Source organism: Schistocerca nitens, chromosome 2 (genome assembly GCF_023898315.1).
Source record: "Schistocerca nitens isolate TAMUIC-IGC-003100 chromosome 2, iqSchNite1.1, whole genome shotgun sequence".
In the NCBI taxonomy this organism is placed as follows: Eukaryota; Metazoa; Arthropoda; class Insecta; order Orthoptera; family Acrididae; genus Schistocerca; species Schistocerca nitens.
In genome coordinates, this window is record NC_064615.1 from 316,186,953 (window position 1) to 316,203,892 (window position 16,940).

The following is a 16,940-nucleotide window of genomic DNA, read 5'->3' on the forward strand; positions in this document are numbered from 1 at the left end:
AGCTGTGTGGCTGGATTGAAGAGTTTTTAGCAAACAGAACACAGCATGTTATTCTAAATGGAGAGCCATCTACAGACGTTAAAAGTAACCTCCGGTGTGCCACAGCTGAGTGTTATGGGACCATTGCTTTTCACAATATATATGAATGATGCAGTAGATAGTGTCGGAAGTTCCATGCGGCTTTTCACTGATGATGCTGTAGTATACAGAGAAGTTGCAGCATTAGAAAATTGCAGCGAAATGCAGGAAGATCTGCAGCGGATAGGCACTTGGTGCAGGGAGCGACAACTGACTCTAAACATAGACAAAAAGTAATGTATTGCGAATACATAGAAAGAAGGATCATTTATTGTATGATTATATGATAGTGGAACAAACACTGGTAGCAGTTACTTCCGTAAAATATCTGGGAGTATGCGTACGGAACGATTTGAAGTGGAATGATCATATAAAATTAATTGTTGGTAAGGTGGGTGCCAGGTTGAGATTCATTGGGAGAGTCCTTAGAAAAAGTAGTCCATCAACAAAGGAGGTGGCTTGCAAAACACTCGTTTGACTTATACTTGAGTATTGCTCATCAGTGTGGGATCCGTACCAGGTGGGGTTGACAGAGGAGATAGAGAAAATCCAAAGAAGAGTGGCGCATTTCGTCACAGGGTTATTTGGTAAGCGTGATAGCGTTACGGAGATGTTTAGCAAAGTCAAGTGGCAGACTCTGCAAGAGAGGCACTCTGCATTGCGGTGTAGCTTGCTGTCCAGGTTTCGAGAGGATGCGTTTCTGGATGAGGTATTGAATATATTGCTTCCCCCTACTTATACCTCCCAAGGAGATCACGAATGTAAAATTAGAGAGGCTTTCTGGAAGTCAATCTTCCCGCGAACCATATGCGACTGGAACAGGAAAGGGAGGTAATGACAGTGGCACATAAAGTGCCCTCCGCCACACACTGTTGGGTGGCTTGCGGAGTATAAGTGTAGATGTAGATGTAAGCCATCCAGACCTAGTGATCATCACAGCTGCACAGACAACCCTGGCATGCCTCCCGTGAGGCCCAATTTATCCACTAATTCACATACTACTGACTTAGTGCCCATGCCCATTATTCTCATTACTCACAACGTTTCCTGTAAGAATTAGTGTGAGGTGTGCACCTGCACTAAAGGGATCATTGGCCACCATCGCCTTGATTGAATACGTGTTGTCTGTTTTTTCAGACATGCCCACAGAAGCCAAATGTCATTAATTCCTCTGTGTGTTGATTCATAATGGCTGCAGGATCAAAATGACATCTGTTCTTTCAGACATGTGCAATAGAACAGACACCACATATATAATTAAGGTGAGGCTAGTCAGTGATCACTTCAGTGCAGATGTCCATCACAAAACTTTTACGGGAATGGGCTAAACGCAATGATTGGTGAGGATAATGGACAGGTGTATTACACCAATAGTGTTTGAATTAGTTGAAAATTTTGTCTGTGGGAGGCATGCTAGGGTAGTCAATGCAGATGCAATGATCACTGTGTCTGTATGACTTAGTAGTCAGAGCGTCTTCCTAGTGAGCAGGAGAACTGGGTTTGAATCCCGATCTGGTACAAAATTTCGACTTTCCCCATTGATGTATATCAGTGCCCACTAGCAGCTAACTGTCATTAATTCCTTTGTGAGTATCAAAAGATTTATTTGTGTGTTTTATCAATGGTACATCTGCAAGTTATACTGTTGTGGCGTAACAAGCTAGCTACGCCACACTGAAGTACCCGAAAGGGCAAGCGTCAACTCACGCTGTCTTGCGTTAAGTCTGAAACAGGATACTCTATGAATGCTATAAAGAAAAGAACGGAGCTTCTCGTATACTTAACTTTTATTCACTTCTGCGGTACATCGCTCTTGATAATACAAGTGAGACTCTCTCCAGATATGGTTAATGGCGCCTTGCTAGGTCGTAGCCATGGACTTAGCTGAAGGCTATTCTAACTGTCTCTCGGCAAATGAGAGAAAGGCTTCGTACGTGTAGTCGCTAGCAATGTCGTCCGTACAACTGGGGCGAGTGCTAGTCAGTCTCTCGAGACCTGCCTTGTGGTGGCGCTCGGTCTGCGATCACTGCCAGTGGCGACACGCGGGTCCGACATGTACTAATGGACCACGGCCGATTTAAGCTACCACCTAGCAAGTGTGGTGTCTGGCGGTGATACCACATATACCACTTACGAGTTACCATTATACAGATGAGCTACACAATTCATAAAATACATGAATAAATGCTTTTCAGCTTTATTTTGCCTTCTCCATGTATATTCAAATAAATAAGTCAAACAACTCTTTGCATAGCTTTGGTTCTTGTAATATTTTTTTAATAGCAGCCCATGTTTCTTCAGTGCTGTTTGTCTGTGCTCCTGTAGTTGGGATTTTGATATGGAGGCTGTGGTTTGTGGAGAAGTGCTTGGAATCCATCATTTAGGCACTTGTATGAACCAAAACATTTAGACACTATAATTGTCCCAGGTAAGATATTTTCTCATATCATGTCCAAAAGTACCTCCATCGAGGTTTCTTTGACAAAACGTAGTAAACACTTATCCGTGGCACTTTCAATAGCACCAAATACCCACAGTCATGTTGCACTATTTCTTCTCCCAAATTTTCTTCCCCCATGTACGGATTCTTGCCCCCAGGGGACTCATGGCTCTTCTGTGAGTTTGTGCGTGATGCACTCCTGGCCCCAAGCTTTTGTGGCCCTCGCTTTCTTCCCGGGCTGTGTTCCCTTTCCTTTACCCCTCCCCCTGTTCTCACTCCTTCCCCTCTGCTCCTGCCTTCCCCTCTCATGGTGTCGTTGCATAAATCAGCCTGGCTGTCTTTCTGGTTTCTGCTATCTCATGTGGTTTTGTTCCTCTTGTTTTCTCTTCACTTTTCCTTTGGCCCCCTTTGGGGTTTGATCTCCCCTTCTAAATTTTGTCCCCGTAGTGTGAGCCAACTGGAGAACACCACCTTACATAGCATCTTCAGTGAGTGGCCTTACCACGTATTCCATCTTTTTCTTGACGGCACAGTTTATAAACAGCACAGTAGCCAACCTGTGTGTTGGGGTTGTTATGTACCCTTTTGGTTGATCGCCCTAACAACACAGGATTACACTTCTGATATCTGATCTGTTAACTTCCCGTGTATGTCTAAGAGCGGTTACTTGTCACTCTGTAGCATCGGAACTCGCAGCAGCAGCAGTCACCATGCCAGACGGCCCTTGCTGCGGTTGTGTGGTGCCCAGGGGGAGACCGCAGATTGGAGTAGGTGGTATCAGGATGTGCGCTTTGTGTATGAAACACATTAAGCTTCAAAAAGCTGGCCATTCTTCTCTTGCCATCTCTCTAGTTGAGAATGGAATTTCAGTGCTGCTTCTTATGACCCTGTGACCTTCCCTTCCCTGACTACCCCTTGGGAGTAGGGCCAGGCTTACTGGCTTAGGGTGAAATCCTTTCCTCACTGCCTGATCTACAACAGGACTGAAGGGTCACTTTCGCCACCACAAAGCCATTGTTTTTTGTGGAAATTATCAAAGTCAATTTTGGTGAAGTATACTCTCTGAGTATGGGGCAGTCGGGCTTGCTGTTGATCAAAACTACTTCCACCATCGAGTCTACAGCCCTTTGTGCCTGTGACATCTTGGCAACATCCCATTGTCCAGTACTCCACACCAGTCTTTGAATAAGGTTCAGGGAGGCATCCTTCAAACTCATAAGGAGCTACAGGCCTATCTGGAATGGTGGAGCATTAATTTTGTTCAGCTTGTTCAGAAATGCTATAAGGGCAGTCACATTGATACCAGCACCTTTCTCCTAGACCCTCCCAGAGGAGGGCAGGGCTATGGTTTATCGGTGTGATGTAAAGCTGTCCTTCACAGCACTCATGAGGTTTTTGTGGTGTTAATGTTTTGGGCACATGTCCTCCCACTGTACAGTGGGCCCTCTATGTGATGAAAGTGGACAGCTACTCCATGAGGAGAGCCCCTTTTTTCTGCCGCCCACCTGTGTTAATTATGAAGACCAACATCCTGCACCCTCACTGGATTACCCGGTTTATAAGAACAGAAAGAAGATACAGGACTATAAGTCCATTGATCGCTCATCCTACGCTGAGACTTACTGGAAGTATGACAGTCCTACCCTGTGTCTGTGACTTCTAACCTAGGCACTGTTACGTATCTTCCACCTCCTCCTTCCCTCTTATCTCAACCCTCTCCCCCTCCCCTGCAGTTCCTACACCTTCCTCTCCAGGTGCCACTCTCCGTACCCATCCAGAGAAGTGTCCCCTTTCTTTATTGCCGCCTTCCACAGATGGAGCCCCACCCTGAGCCCTTTCTGCCACAAAAAGTCGGCCACAGGACCCACAGTATGTGCACCTCAATGTTGCCTATGCTCTCTCTGTCTTTCGCTGGGCCCTGTCCCCTCAATCTATGAAAGAGGATCAGAAAAAGAAGAAGAAGAAGAAGAAGAAGAAGAAGAAGAAGAAACATAAGCCCCACAACAAACCCCCCGACCCACTCACGGCCTAAGTCTGACCTCTCTATTTATGGGTGTCACGCTGTCCTTGTTGGTGATGGATGGTGACCCAGCAGCATGACTGGCTTCCGCCTACTCATTTCCCATTTGGATCCCCATTTCGTGCTTATTCAGTGGAATTGTAATGGATGCTACTATTGCCTTCCGAAGTTGCAGTTATTTCCTTTTACCCTTGAGATTGTATTGTTATCCAAGAATGTCATTTTACTTGTACTCACTCACCGGGCCTTAGTGGTTCCTCGCTTTGTCAGCACCAGGTTTGCCCTTTGAGGCCTTCCAGTGGTGTTTGCACATTGGTGCTTGTCGGCATTGTTTGCACATGGATCCCCCTTCATACCACATTGGATGCAATTGCTGTCCAGGTGGACTTGTACTCTGCAGTCACGGTTTGCAGTCTCCATCTTCCACCCGACAGGCCACCCTGCCCTAACTGCCCTCCTTCAGCAGCTTCCCCCTCCCTCCCTTTCTTCCGTTTCACCTCCTTGGTGATTTGAATACCTTTCACCCCTTGTGGGGCAGTGCTTTTTATCTAATCAGGGTTTACTCATGGACAATTTTCTTGTGGACCTCGACCCTTGCTTACACTAGTTGTGCACGATGACCTCTGCAATAGTGACCACTTGCCATTGATTCTCTCATCCCCATCCCACCATCCAATGGTCAGGTTATCCTGCTGGGCTTTCCATCACATTAGTTGGCCTCTATATATCTATCAGAACATGTCAATAGAATATTATCAAACATGAGGAGAAACGTATGGCAGAAGAAAAAAAAGTGTGAAAATTGATCAATAGATGGCGCTGTATGTGTCAGGATACGTAAATGAAAACACCTGTCCTGCACACAACCCACTGAATTTCGTATAAACACACTGGGTACATGGCTTTTCCTCCTTTCGTGTCTGTGACATTCTTCATGATTGTCTCAATGGAGGATCGCGCTCTGCTTGTAATGCTGCATTACAAGAATGATGACTGTGCACATGTCACTCTGCAGAAGTTCCGGATGCTAAACAGTTCGGAAAAAAAAAAAAAGAAAACGCCTTCAGCCGACGACTTCTGTGGGTCTGGAGAAAATGATTCAGAAATTCAAAAAGACTGGTTCTTTTGGTGTGCAACCTGGCAGAGGGAGGAAATGAATTTATTCGACATCAGTGGAAGCAATGGCCACAGCAATGCAGGAGGAGATGAGTGATGGTGCGCAAACGTGTAGCGCACAGAGAATTGCCCGAACATTGGACATACCCGTGAGCACGGTGCGTAAAATCCTACGAAACATCCTTCTTTGCTATCCATTCAAAATAACCCATTTGCACGAGTTGCTTCCTGTTGACCTGCCAGCAAGAGAGACCTTTGCTTTAGAATTTCTTGCTCGCATGGAAGTGGACAATGATTGGCCGTGGAAGCTTTTGTGGACAGACGAAGCCGACTTCCATCTGACAGGATATGTCAATACACAGAAATGTCGAATATGGGCAACAGAAAATCCACACACAAATCAACAGTACCACTTCATCCTGAAAAGGTCACTGTGTGGTGCAGGTTTACGACATCGTTTATCATAGGGCCATATTTTTTCGAAGAGAAAGCTGCTTCTGGTCCTGTTACCTGTACCGTCACTGGTAAGCGCTATGAGTGTCTTTAGGCCAACCACGTCATTCCAGCTCTCCAACAGCGTGGATGGGATCATTTTTATGCCAGGTGGCTCACTTCAGCACATTGCAAATCCAGTTAAGCAGCTGCTGAAGTGCCATTTCAGAAATGCTAGTATCATCAACCACCATTTCCCTTCAGCCTGGCCATCTCGATCACCTGATCTTAATCTGTGTGACTTCTGGCTGTGGGGCTATCTGAAAGATGTTGTGTCCAGTGTTCTGATTGGCAACTTAGCTGCATTGATGGTACACATTGTGCAACACATTCTGAATGTGATCCCGGAAACACTTCGGTCACTTCTGGAACATGCTGTTTCTCAATTTCAACTAGTTGCAGAAAACGGTGGACAGCATACTGAACGTTTTGCACCAGTCACATGGAAATTAGTAATCTGATCTAATTTTGATTGATGCTTTTTACGCAACTTTTGGCCTCAGGGTAATTAAAAACTGATTTATCCCATCTGATTCGATATCGCCTTGCTTATGTAACTACCAGTATCACACCTGTATACCTATGCACAATGAGTAGCACAGCTTGTTCAAATGTATGCTTTAGGCATTGTTGTACGATTCATTTGTCATTTCTCGTCAACCACTATAAAATTATGATGCTTACAGAGCTATCTATTGCTACATTTTGTAACTATTTATTTTTCTTCTGCCACACATTTTTTCCCTTCTCCGATCATATTCCGTTGCAATTTGATGTCATTCTGACCAGTGGTGTTATTTCTACAGCGATCTGAAAGTTTAACTTTAATTATAATCACCCGGTATGTGGGAAGCATCAGCACACAGTTTATGGAGGAGGAAGGCACATGGATAGGAATCTGCTGCCATTGCAAGGTGTTCTGCAAGAACTGATGGACCCATACAAAGGCCACCCAGGAGGGCAGGGCCCATGATGGCAAATGAACATTGGTTAATATAGGAGAATGCAGAGTGTAGCACACACCTGTGATGATAGGAAAGAAGAACCTAAGGAGGAGACAAAGCATTCCCAACATACCCACTTGCTCAGTTTGTTTAAGTAATGAGCTTTGGTGTGAAGGTGTTTAAAGGTAATAAGAATGGCAGAGGATGCATGCCACTTAAGGTATTGCAAGGCTCGGTGGCGATAATGGATGGTGATGTGAATAGCTGGGTCTACTTTAGGACTGCCTGGGGACAAAAGGGACCCATCGAGAAGGGGGCAGCAATGCCGGTGGCGCAAACAATTGTGTCGGACAGGTCACGGGAAACTTCATCAGCACAACTTGACATGTTCTGATAGATATATAGAGGCCAACCAATGTGATGGAAAGCCCAGCAGGATAACCTGACCATTGGATGGTGGGATGGGGATGAGAGAATCAATGGCAAGTGGTCGCTATTGCAGAGGTCATCGTGCACAACTAGTGTAAGCAAGGGTCGAGGTCCACAAGAAAATTGTCCATGAGTAAACCCTGATTAGATAAAAAGCACTGCCCCACAAGGGGTGAAAGGTATTCAAATCACCAAGGAAGTGAAATGGAAGAAAGGGAGGGAGGGGGAAGCTGCTGAAGGAGGGCAGTTAGGGCAGGGTGGCCTGTCAGGAGGAAGATGGAGACTGCAAACCGTGACTGCAGAGTACAAGTCCACCTGGACAGCAATTGCTTCCAATGTGGTATGAAGGGGGATCCATGTACAAACAATGCCGACAAGCACCAATGTGCAAACACCACTGGAAGGCCTCAAAGGGCCAACCTGGTTCTGACAAAGTGAGGAACCACTAAGGCCCGGTGAGTGAGTACAAGTAAAATGACATTCTTGGATAACAATACAATCTCAAGGGTAAAAGGAAATAACTGCAACTTCGGAAGGCAATAGTAGCATCCATTACAATTCCACTGAATAAGCACGAAATGGGGATCCAAATGGGAAATGAGTAGGCGGAAGCCAGTCATGCTGCTGGGTCACCATCCATCACCAACAAGGACAGGGTGACACCCATAAATAAAGAGGTCAGACTTAGGCCGTGGAGGGGCAGGGGGGCTTGTTGTGGGATTTATGTTTCTTCTTCTTCTCCTCATCCTCTGTAATAGATTGAGGGGACAGGGCCCAGTGAAAGACAGAGAGAGCATAGGCAACCTTGAGGTGCACATACTGTGGGTCGTGTGGCCGACTTTTTGTTGCAGAAAGGGCTCAAGGTGGGGCTCCATCTGTGGAAGGTGGCAACAGAGAATGGGGACACTTCTCTGGATGGGTACGGAGAGTGGCACCTGGAGAGGAAGGTGTCGGAACTGCAGGGGTAGGGGAGAGGAGAGGGTTGAGATAAGAGGGAAGGAGGAGGGGGAAGGTACGTAACAGTGACAAAGTTAGCAGTCACAGACACAGGGTAGGACTGTCATACTTCCAATAAGGCTCAGCGTAGGATGAGTGATCAATGGACTTATAAACCTGAATCTTCTTTCTGTTCTTATAAACCGGGTAATCTAGTGATGGTGCAGGGTGATGGTCTTGATAATTAATGCAGGTGGGCGACAGAACAAAAGGGCTCTCCTCATGGAGAAGCTGTCCACTTTCATCACATAGAGGGCCCACTGTACAGTGGGAGGACATGTGCCCAAAACATTAACACCGAAAAAACCTCATGAGTGCTGGGAAGGACAGCTTTACATCACACCGATAAACCATAGCCCTGACCTTCTCTGGGAGGGTCTAGAGAAAGGTGCTGGTATCAATGCGACTGCCCTTACAGCATTTCTGAACGGGCTGAGCAAAATTAATGCTCCACCATTCCAGATAGGCCTGTAGCTGCTTATGAGTTTGAAGGATGCCTCCCTGAACCTTATTCAAAGACTGGTGAGGAGTACGGGACAATGGGATGTTGCCAAGATGTCACAGGCACAAAGGGCTGTAGACTCGATGGTGGAAGTAGTTTTGATCAACAGCAAGCCCGACTGCCCCATACTCAGAGAGTATACTTCACCAAAATTGACTTTGATAATTTCCACAAAAAACAATGGCTTTGTGGTGGCGAAAGTGACCCTTCAGTCCTGTTGTAGATCAGGCAGTGAAGAAAGGATTTCACCCTAAGCCAGTAAGCCTGGCCCTCCTCCCAAGGGGTAGTCAGGGAAGGGATGGTCACAGGGTCATAAGAAGCAGCACTGAAATTCCATTGTCAACTAGATAGACGGCAAGAGAAGAATGGCCAGCTTTTTGAAGCTTAATGTGTTTCATACACAAAGCGCACATCCTGATACCACCTACTCCAATCTGCGGTCTCCCCCTGGGCACCACACAACCGCAGCAAGGGCCGTCTGGCATGGTGACTGCTGCTGCTGCTGCGAGTTCCAATGCTACAGAGTGACAAGTAACCGCTCTTAGACATACACGGGAAGTTAACAGATCAGATATCAGAAGTGTAATCCTGTGTTGTTAGGGCGATCAACCAAAAGGGTACATAACAACCCCAACACACAGGTTGGCTACTGTGCTGTTTATAAACTGTGCCATCAAGAAAAAGATGGAATACGTGGTAAGGCCACTCACTGAAGATGCTATGTAAGGTGGTGTTCTCCAGTTGGCTCTCACTACGGGGACTAAATTTAAAAGGGGAGATCAAGCCCCAAAGGGGGGCAAAGGAAAAGTGAAGAGAAAACAAGAGGAACAAAACCACATGAGATAGCAGAAACCAGAAAGACAGCCAGGCTGATTTATGCAACGACACCATGAGAGGGGAAGGCAGGAGAAAAGGGGAAGGAGTGAGGACAGGGGGAGGGGTAAAGGAAAGGGAACACAGCCCGGGAAGAAAGCGAGGGCCACAAAAGCTTGGGGCCAGGAGTGCATCACGCACAAACTCACAGAAGAGCCATGAGTCCCCTGGGGGCAAGAATCCGTACATGGGGGAAGAAAATTTGGGAGAAGAAATAGTGCAACATGACTGTGGGTATTTGGTGCTATTGAAAGTGCCACGGATAAGTGTTTACTACGTTTTGTCAAAGAAACCTCGATGGAGGTACTTTTGGACATGATATGAGAAAATATCTTACCTGGGACAATTATAGTGTCTAAATGTTTTGGTTCATACAAGTGCCTAAATGATGGATTTCAAGCACTTCTCCACAAACCACAGCCTCCATATCAAAATCCCAACTACAGGAGCATAGACAAACAGCACTGAAGAAACATGGGCTGCTATTAAAAAAATATTACAAGGACCAAAGCTGTGCAAAGAGTTGTTTGACTTATTTATTTGAATATACATGGAGAAGGCAAAATAAAGCTGAAAAGCATTTATTCATGTATTTTATGAATTGTGTAGTCATCTGTATAATGGTAACTCGTAAGTGGTATAACTTGCAGATGTTGTTGTTGTTGTTGTTGTGGTCTTCAGTTCTGAGACTGGTTTGACGCAGCGCTCCATGCTACTCTATCCTGTGCAAGCTTCTTCATCTCCCAGTACCTACTGCAACCTACATCCTTCTGAATCTGCTTAGTGTATTCATCTCTTGGTCTCCCTCTACGATTTTTACCCTCCGCACTGCCCTCCAATGCTAAATTTGTGATCCCTTGATGCCTTAAAACATGTCCTACCAACCGATCCCTTCTTCTAGTCAAGTTGTGCCACAAACTTCTCTTCTCCCCAATCCTATTCAATACCTCCTCATTAGTTACGTGATCTACCCACCTTATCTTAAGCATTCTTCTGTAGCACCACATTTCGAAAGCTTCTATTCTCTTCTGGTCCAAACTGGTTATCGTCCATGTTTCACTTCCATACATGGCTACACTCCATACAAATACTTTCAGAAATGACTTCCTGACACTTAAATCTATACTCGATGTTAACAAATTTCTCTTCTTCAGAAACGATTTCCTTGCCATTGCCAGTCTACATTTTATATCCTCTCTACTTCGACCATCATCAGTTATTTTGCTCCCTAAATAGCAAAACTCCTTTACTACTTTAAGTGTCTCATTTCCTAATCTAATCCCCTCAGCATCACCCGATTTAATTTGACTACATTCCATTAACCTCGTTTTGCTTTTGTTGATGTTCATCTTATATCCTCCTTTCAAGACACTGTCCATTCCGTTCAACTGCTCTTCCAAGTCCTTTGCTGTCTCTGTAGAATTACAATGTCATCGGCGAACCTCAAAGTTTTTACTTCTTCTCCATGAATTTTAATACCTACTCCGAATTTTTCTTTTGTTTCCTTTACTGCTTGCTCAATATACAGATTGAATAACATCGGGGACAGGCTACAACCCTGTCTCACTCCTTTCCCAACCACTGCTTCCCTTTCATGCCCCTCGACTCTTCTAACTGCCATCTGGTTTCTGTACAAATTGTAAATAGCCTTTCGCTCCCTGTATTTTACCCCTGCCACCTTCAGAATTTGAAAGAGAGTATTCTAGTTAGCGTTGTCAAAAGCTTTCTCTAAGTCTACAAATGCTAGAAACGTAGGTTTGCCTTTTCTTAATCTTTCTTCTAAGATAAGTCGTAAGGTTAGTATTGCCTCACATGTTCCAACATTTCTATGGAATCCAAACTGATCTTCCCCGAGGTCCGCTTCTACCAGTTTTTCCATTCGTCTGTAAAGAATTCGCGTTAGTATTTTGCAGCTGTGACTTATTAAACTGATAGTTCGGTAATTTTCACATTTGTCAACACCTGCTTTCTTTGGGATTGGAATTATTATATTCTTCTTGAATTCTGCGGGTATTTCGCCTGTCTCATACATCTTGCTCACCAGATGGTAGAGTTTTGTCATGACTGGCTCTCCCAAGGCCATCAGTAGTTCTAATGGAATGTTGTCTACTCCCGGGGCCTTTTTTCGACTCAGGTCTTTCAGTGCTCTGTCAAACTCTTCACGCAGTATCTTATCTCCCATTTCATCTTCATCTACATCCTCTTCCATTTCCATAATATTGTCCTCAAGTACATCGCCCTTGTATAAACCCTCTATATACTCCTTCCACCTCTCTGCCTTCCCTTCTTTGCTTAGAACTGGGTTGCCATCTGAGCTCTTGATATTCATACAAGTGGTTCTCTTTCCTCCAAAGGTCTCTTTAATTTTCCTGTAGGCACTGTCTATCTTACCCCTAGTGAGATAAGCCTCTATATCCTTTACATTTGTCCTCTAGCCATCCCTGCTTAGCCATTTTGCACTTCCTGTCGATCTCATTTTTGAGACGTTTGTATTTCTTTTTGCCTGCTTCATTTACTGCATTTTTATATTTTCTCATTTCATCAATTAAATTCAATATTTCTTCTGTTACCCAAGGATTTCTATTAGCCCTCGTCTTTTTACCCACTTGATCCTCTGCTGCCTTCACTACTTCATCCCTCAGAGCTACCCATTCTTCTTCTACTGTATTTCTTTCCCCCATTCCTGTCAATTGTTCCCTTATGCTCTCCCTCAAACTCTCTACAACCTCTGGTTCTTTCAGTTTATCCAGGTCCCATCTCCTTAAATTCCCACCTTTTTGCAGTTTCTTCAGTTTCAATCTGCAGTTCATAACCTATAGATTGTGGTCAGAATCCACATCTGCCCCTGGAAATGTCTTACAATTTAAAACCTGGTTCCTAAATCTCTGTCTTACCATTATATAATCTATCTGATACCTTTTAGTATCTCCAGGATTCTTCCAGGTATACAACCTTCTTTTATGATTCTTGAACCAAGTGTTAGCTATGATTAAGTTATGCTCTGTGCAAAATTCTACAAGGCGGCTTCCTCTTTCATTTCTTCCCCCCAATCCATATTCACCTACTATGTTTCCTTCTCTCCCTTTTCCTACTGACGAATTCCAGTCACCCATGACTATTAAATTTTCGTTTCCCTTCACGACCTGAATAATTTCTTTTATCTCGTCATACATTTCATCAATTTCTTCATCATCTGCAGAGCTAGTTGGCATATAAACTTGTACTACTGTAGTAGGCATGGGCTTTGTGTCTGTAGTAGCTAACCCGCACTCCTATTTTTTTATTCATTATTAAACCTACTCCTGCATTACCCCTATTTGATTTTGTAGTTATAACCCTGTAATCACCTGACCAAAAGTCTTGTTCCTCCTGCCACCGAACTTCACTAATTCCCACTATATCTAACTTTAACCTGTCCATTTCCCTTTTTAAATTTTCTAACCTACCTGCCCGATTAAGGGATCTCACATTCCACACTCCGATCCGTAGAATGCCAGTTTTCTTTCTCCTGATAACGACGTCCTCTTGAGTAGTCCCCGCCCGGAGATCCGAATGGGGGACTATTTTACCTCTGGAATGTTTTACCCAAGAGGACGCCATCATCATTTAATCATACAGTAAAGCTGCATGTCCCCGGGAAAAATTACGGCTGTAGTTTCCCCTTGCTTTCAGCCGTTCACAGTACCAGCACAGCAAGGCCGTTTTGGTTAATGTTACAAGGCCAGATCAGTCAATCATCCAGACTGTTGCCCCTGCAACTACTGAAAAGGCTGCTGCCCCTCTTCAGGAACCACATTGTTTGTCTGGCCTCTCAACAGATACCCCTCCGTTGTGGTTGCACCTACGGTACGGCCATCTGTATCGCTGAGGCACGCAAGCCTCCCCACCAACGGCAAGGTCCATGGTTCCTGGGGGGGGGGGGCTTGCTGATGTACCATTGATAAAACACACAAATAAATCTTTTGATACTCACAAAGGAATTAATGACAGTTAGCTGCTAGTGGGCACTGATATACATCAATGGGGAAAGTCGAAATTTTGTACCAGATCGGGATTCAAACCCAGTTCTCCTGCTCACTAGGAAGACGCTCTGACTACTAAGTCATACAGACACAGTGATCATTGCATCTGCATTGACTACCCTAGCATGCCTCCCACAGACAAAATTTTCAACTAATTCAAACACTATTGGTGTAATACACCTGTCCATTATCCTCACCAATCATTGCGTTTAGCCCATTCCCGTAAAAGTTTTGTGATGGACATCTGCACTGAAGTGATCACTGACTAGCCTCACCTTAATTATATATGTGGTGTCTGTTCTATTGCACATGTCTGAAAGAACAGATGTCATTTTGATCCTGCAGCCATTATGAATCAACACACAGAGGAATTAATGACATTTGGCTTCTGTGGGCATGTCTGAAAAAACAGACAACACGTATTCAATCAAGGCGATGGTGGCCAATGATCCCTTTAGTGCAGGTGCACACCTCACACTAATTCTTACAGGAAACGTTGTGAGTAATGAGAATAATGGGCATGGGCACTAAGTCAGTAGTATGTGAATTAGTGGATAAATTGGGCCTCACGGGAGGCATGCCAGGGTTGTCTGTGCAGCTGAAAGTTAGTCATGATTTATGGTGAAGTACTTGGATTTTCGTACCTACACAAACTGAAACAATCATGTAGTGGAATTATCCCTTCTAGCTCATTCTTTTTGTTTATTGTATTAGTGTTCCATTGCCTCTATGTGTACAACATGAAATGTCCAAAAGTATATTTCTAACTTAGCAGAATAGCCAACTCCCACTAACCATTTTCTCTTCAACGATTTACATTCCTATTTCTGCTATTATGTACTCCCTGCCATGCATTTCACGTTCTCTAAAACACGTTTTAGTACACACTTTTCTAGGTTCCTTCCAATTCACAGGATATTTATTTCGAAAACTAGTCACATAATGTAATGTCATTGCTGGACTTATACAGCTTTCAAAAATCATGATTTATTGTTAGTTTGTCATATGGAATCCAAATACCTTTAGGATTTGAACATTCTTACTTAAGATGATTTTTCCAACACTTCCTTTCCTCCCATAACTATAGTCTTTGTGGACGGCAGAATCACTGTATAATGCTACTTTTCACAATTTCTCTCTTTCTTGGTAAACACAATGGTCTACTGTTTATGTGACAATATGGGTGCTAATTCATCAGGTAAGTTGTGAAATTTGAGTTGAATGAGTTTTCCCCATTCCCGTTGCCTCTGATGCCGTTATAAGAACAAGTTTCCTGGTGGCTGAACCATTTTCAATTTCTGAAATTATCTGCCACTGCCAACACTCCATGCATATTTAAGATACTTTTCCTTATAAATCAATAAAAGTGAAAGATCATTTGAGAAATGTTGTTTAACGTGATAGAGAGAACTCTTCCAATCATTTTTGTGCATGTTAAATATATATAAGCCGTACTTCACTTGTAAAAAATGGAAGGGGGCTCAACACACAACATTTACCAGGAAATTTTGGAAATTTATGGTAAGTTCCTATGGGACCAAACTGCTGAGGTCATCGGTCCCTAGGCTTGCTTACTGCTAAATCTAACTTAAACTCACTTACGCTAAGGACAACACAAACACTTCTGCCCGAGGGAGGATTCGAACCTCCAATGCAGGGAGCCGCACGCACTGCGACAAGACGCCTCAGATCGTGAGGCTACCCTGTGTGGCATTTACCAGGCTCTCACATAATGCAGTGGTTAGGTGGCACAGGCACTTCTAGTGTGGTCAAATTAGTCTGAATGACAAAGAACAAAGTGGGAGACAATCCCTAGGTGAAGAGCCGGCAATAGAAAGACTTTCTGGTGCTCTGGTGTGTATACAAATTGAGGTGATACTGGGAAATGTGAAAAGTCAAGCAAGTCTTGCACGGCACTCTGGAAATGACGAAGTTTGCTGTCCACTTAGTTTCACAACTGCTCACCCCCACTCGAAGAGTCTGCTGAACTGAGGCAGCAGCACAAATGTTGCAGCTGAGTCTGATCAAGCCAGATGACTTATTTAGCTGCCTACCACCACTGATGAGAGCTATGCCCCCAAGTGCTATGACCCCCCACGGTGAAAGAGCAAAGAAAGCAGTGAAAAAGTAGATTCATTGCCATTTATAGAGGCAAATACTCAACTATCATGAAGCAAGGTGACTTGACCAGTTTTTGGGAATGCCATGGTGTCATGCTGAAAGATTTTGGCTGTAAGGAGCAAACTGTCACATAAGCATACTACAAATATTGCTAACGAGGTTACAGGAGTCTGTCCCAGAGGGTGTTTCTGCCCCTTTACAATGAACAGCAAAAACGCAGACTCCTTCAATCAAGGTCTCTGCCAAGTCATCTACCAACACAGATAAAGTGTCACAATGGAGGTTCAATATGTAGGAGGAGGTTTAACATCATACCAAATTTCATAATTGAAGTTTTATTTTTTCAAGGCTACAATTAAAATTTTATGTCCACCACTCACATATGGTAAGTCATTATTTTTATTTTACACCTTATCTAGAAAAAATAAAAACAAGAAATAATTAAATGATACTTACAGGATCATTCCACTGAGAGTCCTGAGTTGGTTCGTAAGACTGATAGTAAGGATCTGCCTCTGGCGTGTAGAATTCACTTCCATATGGCTCAATGTGAGGTGGGGGAGGTGGAGGAAATGATGTTGGTACTGGAGGTATTACGCCATGTGGAGGAGGAGGCAGTTCAAAAGCTGGCGGAATTGTAGTTGGTGGTGGTACAGTCATGTCTGGAAATGGTGGTTTTCTACTATATTCCCGTCGATCTGCTGTCATAACCTGCAATGCAAATCAACGTAAAGGAAATTATTCAGTGATAGTATTTCTCACATATCTATCCCAAGAAAAAAAGGTAAAAATAACAGCTTTGTCTGATGCAACAAGTGAATGAAAATTCTATACAGAATAAGGTGTGCTGTTTGCAAGAGTGAACTATGATATTTATTTTGATTTCTTCCTTATGGGGGATGATCAA

The 16,940-nt window shown here is 44.0% G+C and overlaps 1 protein-coding gene across 4 annotated transcripts in view; it reads right to left on the reverse strand.

Annotated features, from left to right (window-relative positions):
- The window catches only part of LOC126236088 (pre-mRNA 3'-end-processing factor FIP1), a 91,049-nt gene that overhangs the window by 15,222 nt on the left and 58,887 nt on the right, over positions 1–16,940 (reverse strand). For all 4 annotated transcript variants that reach the window (XM_049945154.1, XM_049945153.1, XM_049945152.1 and 1 more), the window contains exon 6: positions 16,490–16,744. In XM_049945154.1, coding sequence (XP_049801111.1) covers positions 16,490–16,744 — 255 coding nt within the window. The remainder of the gene's footprint in view (positions 1–16,489; positions 16,745–16,940) is intronic.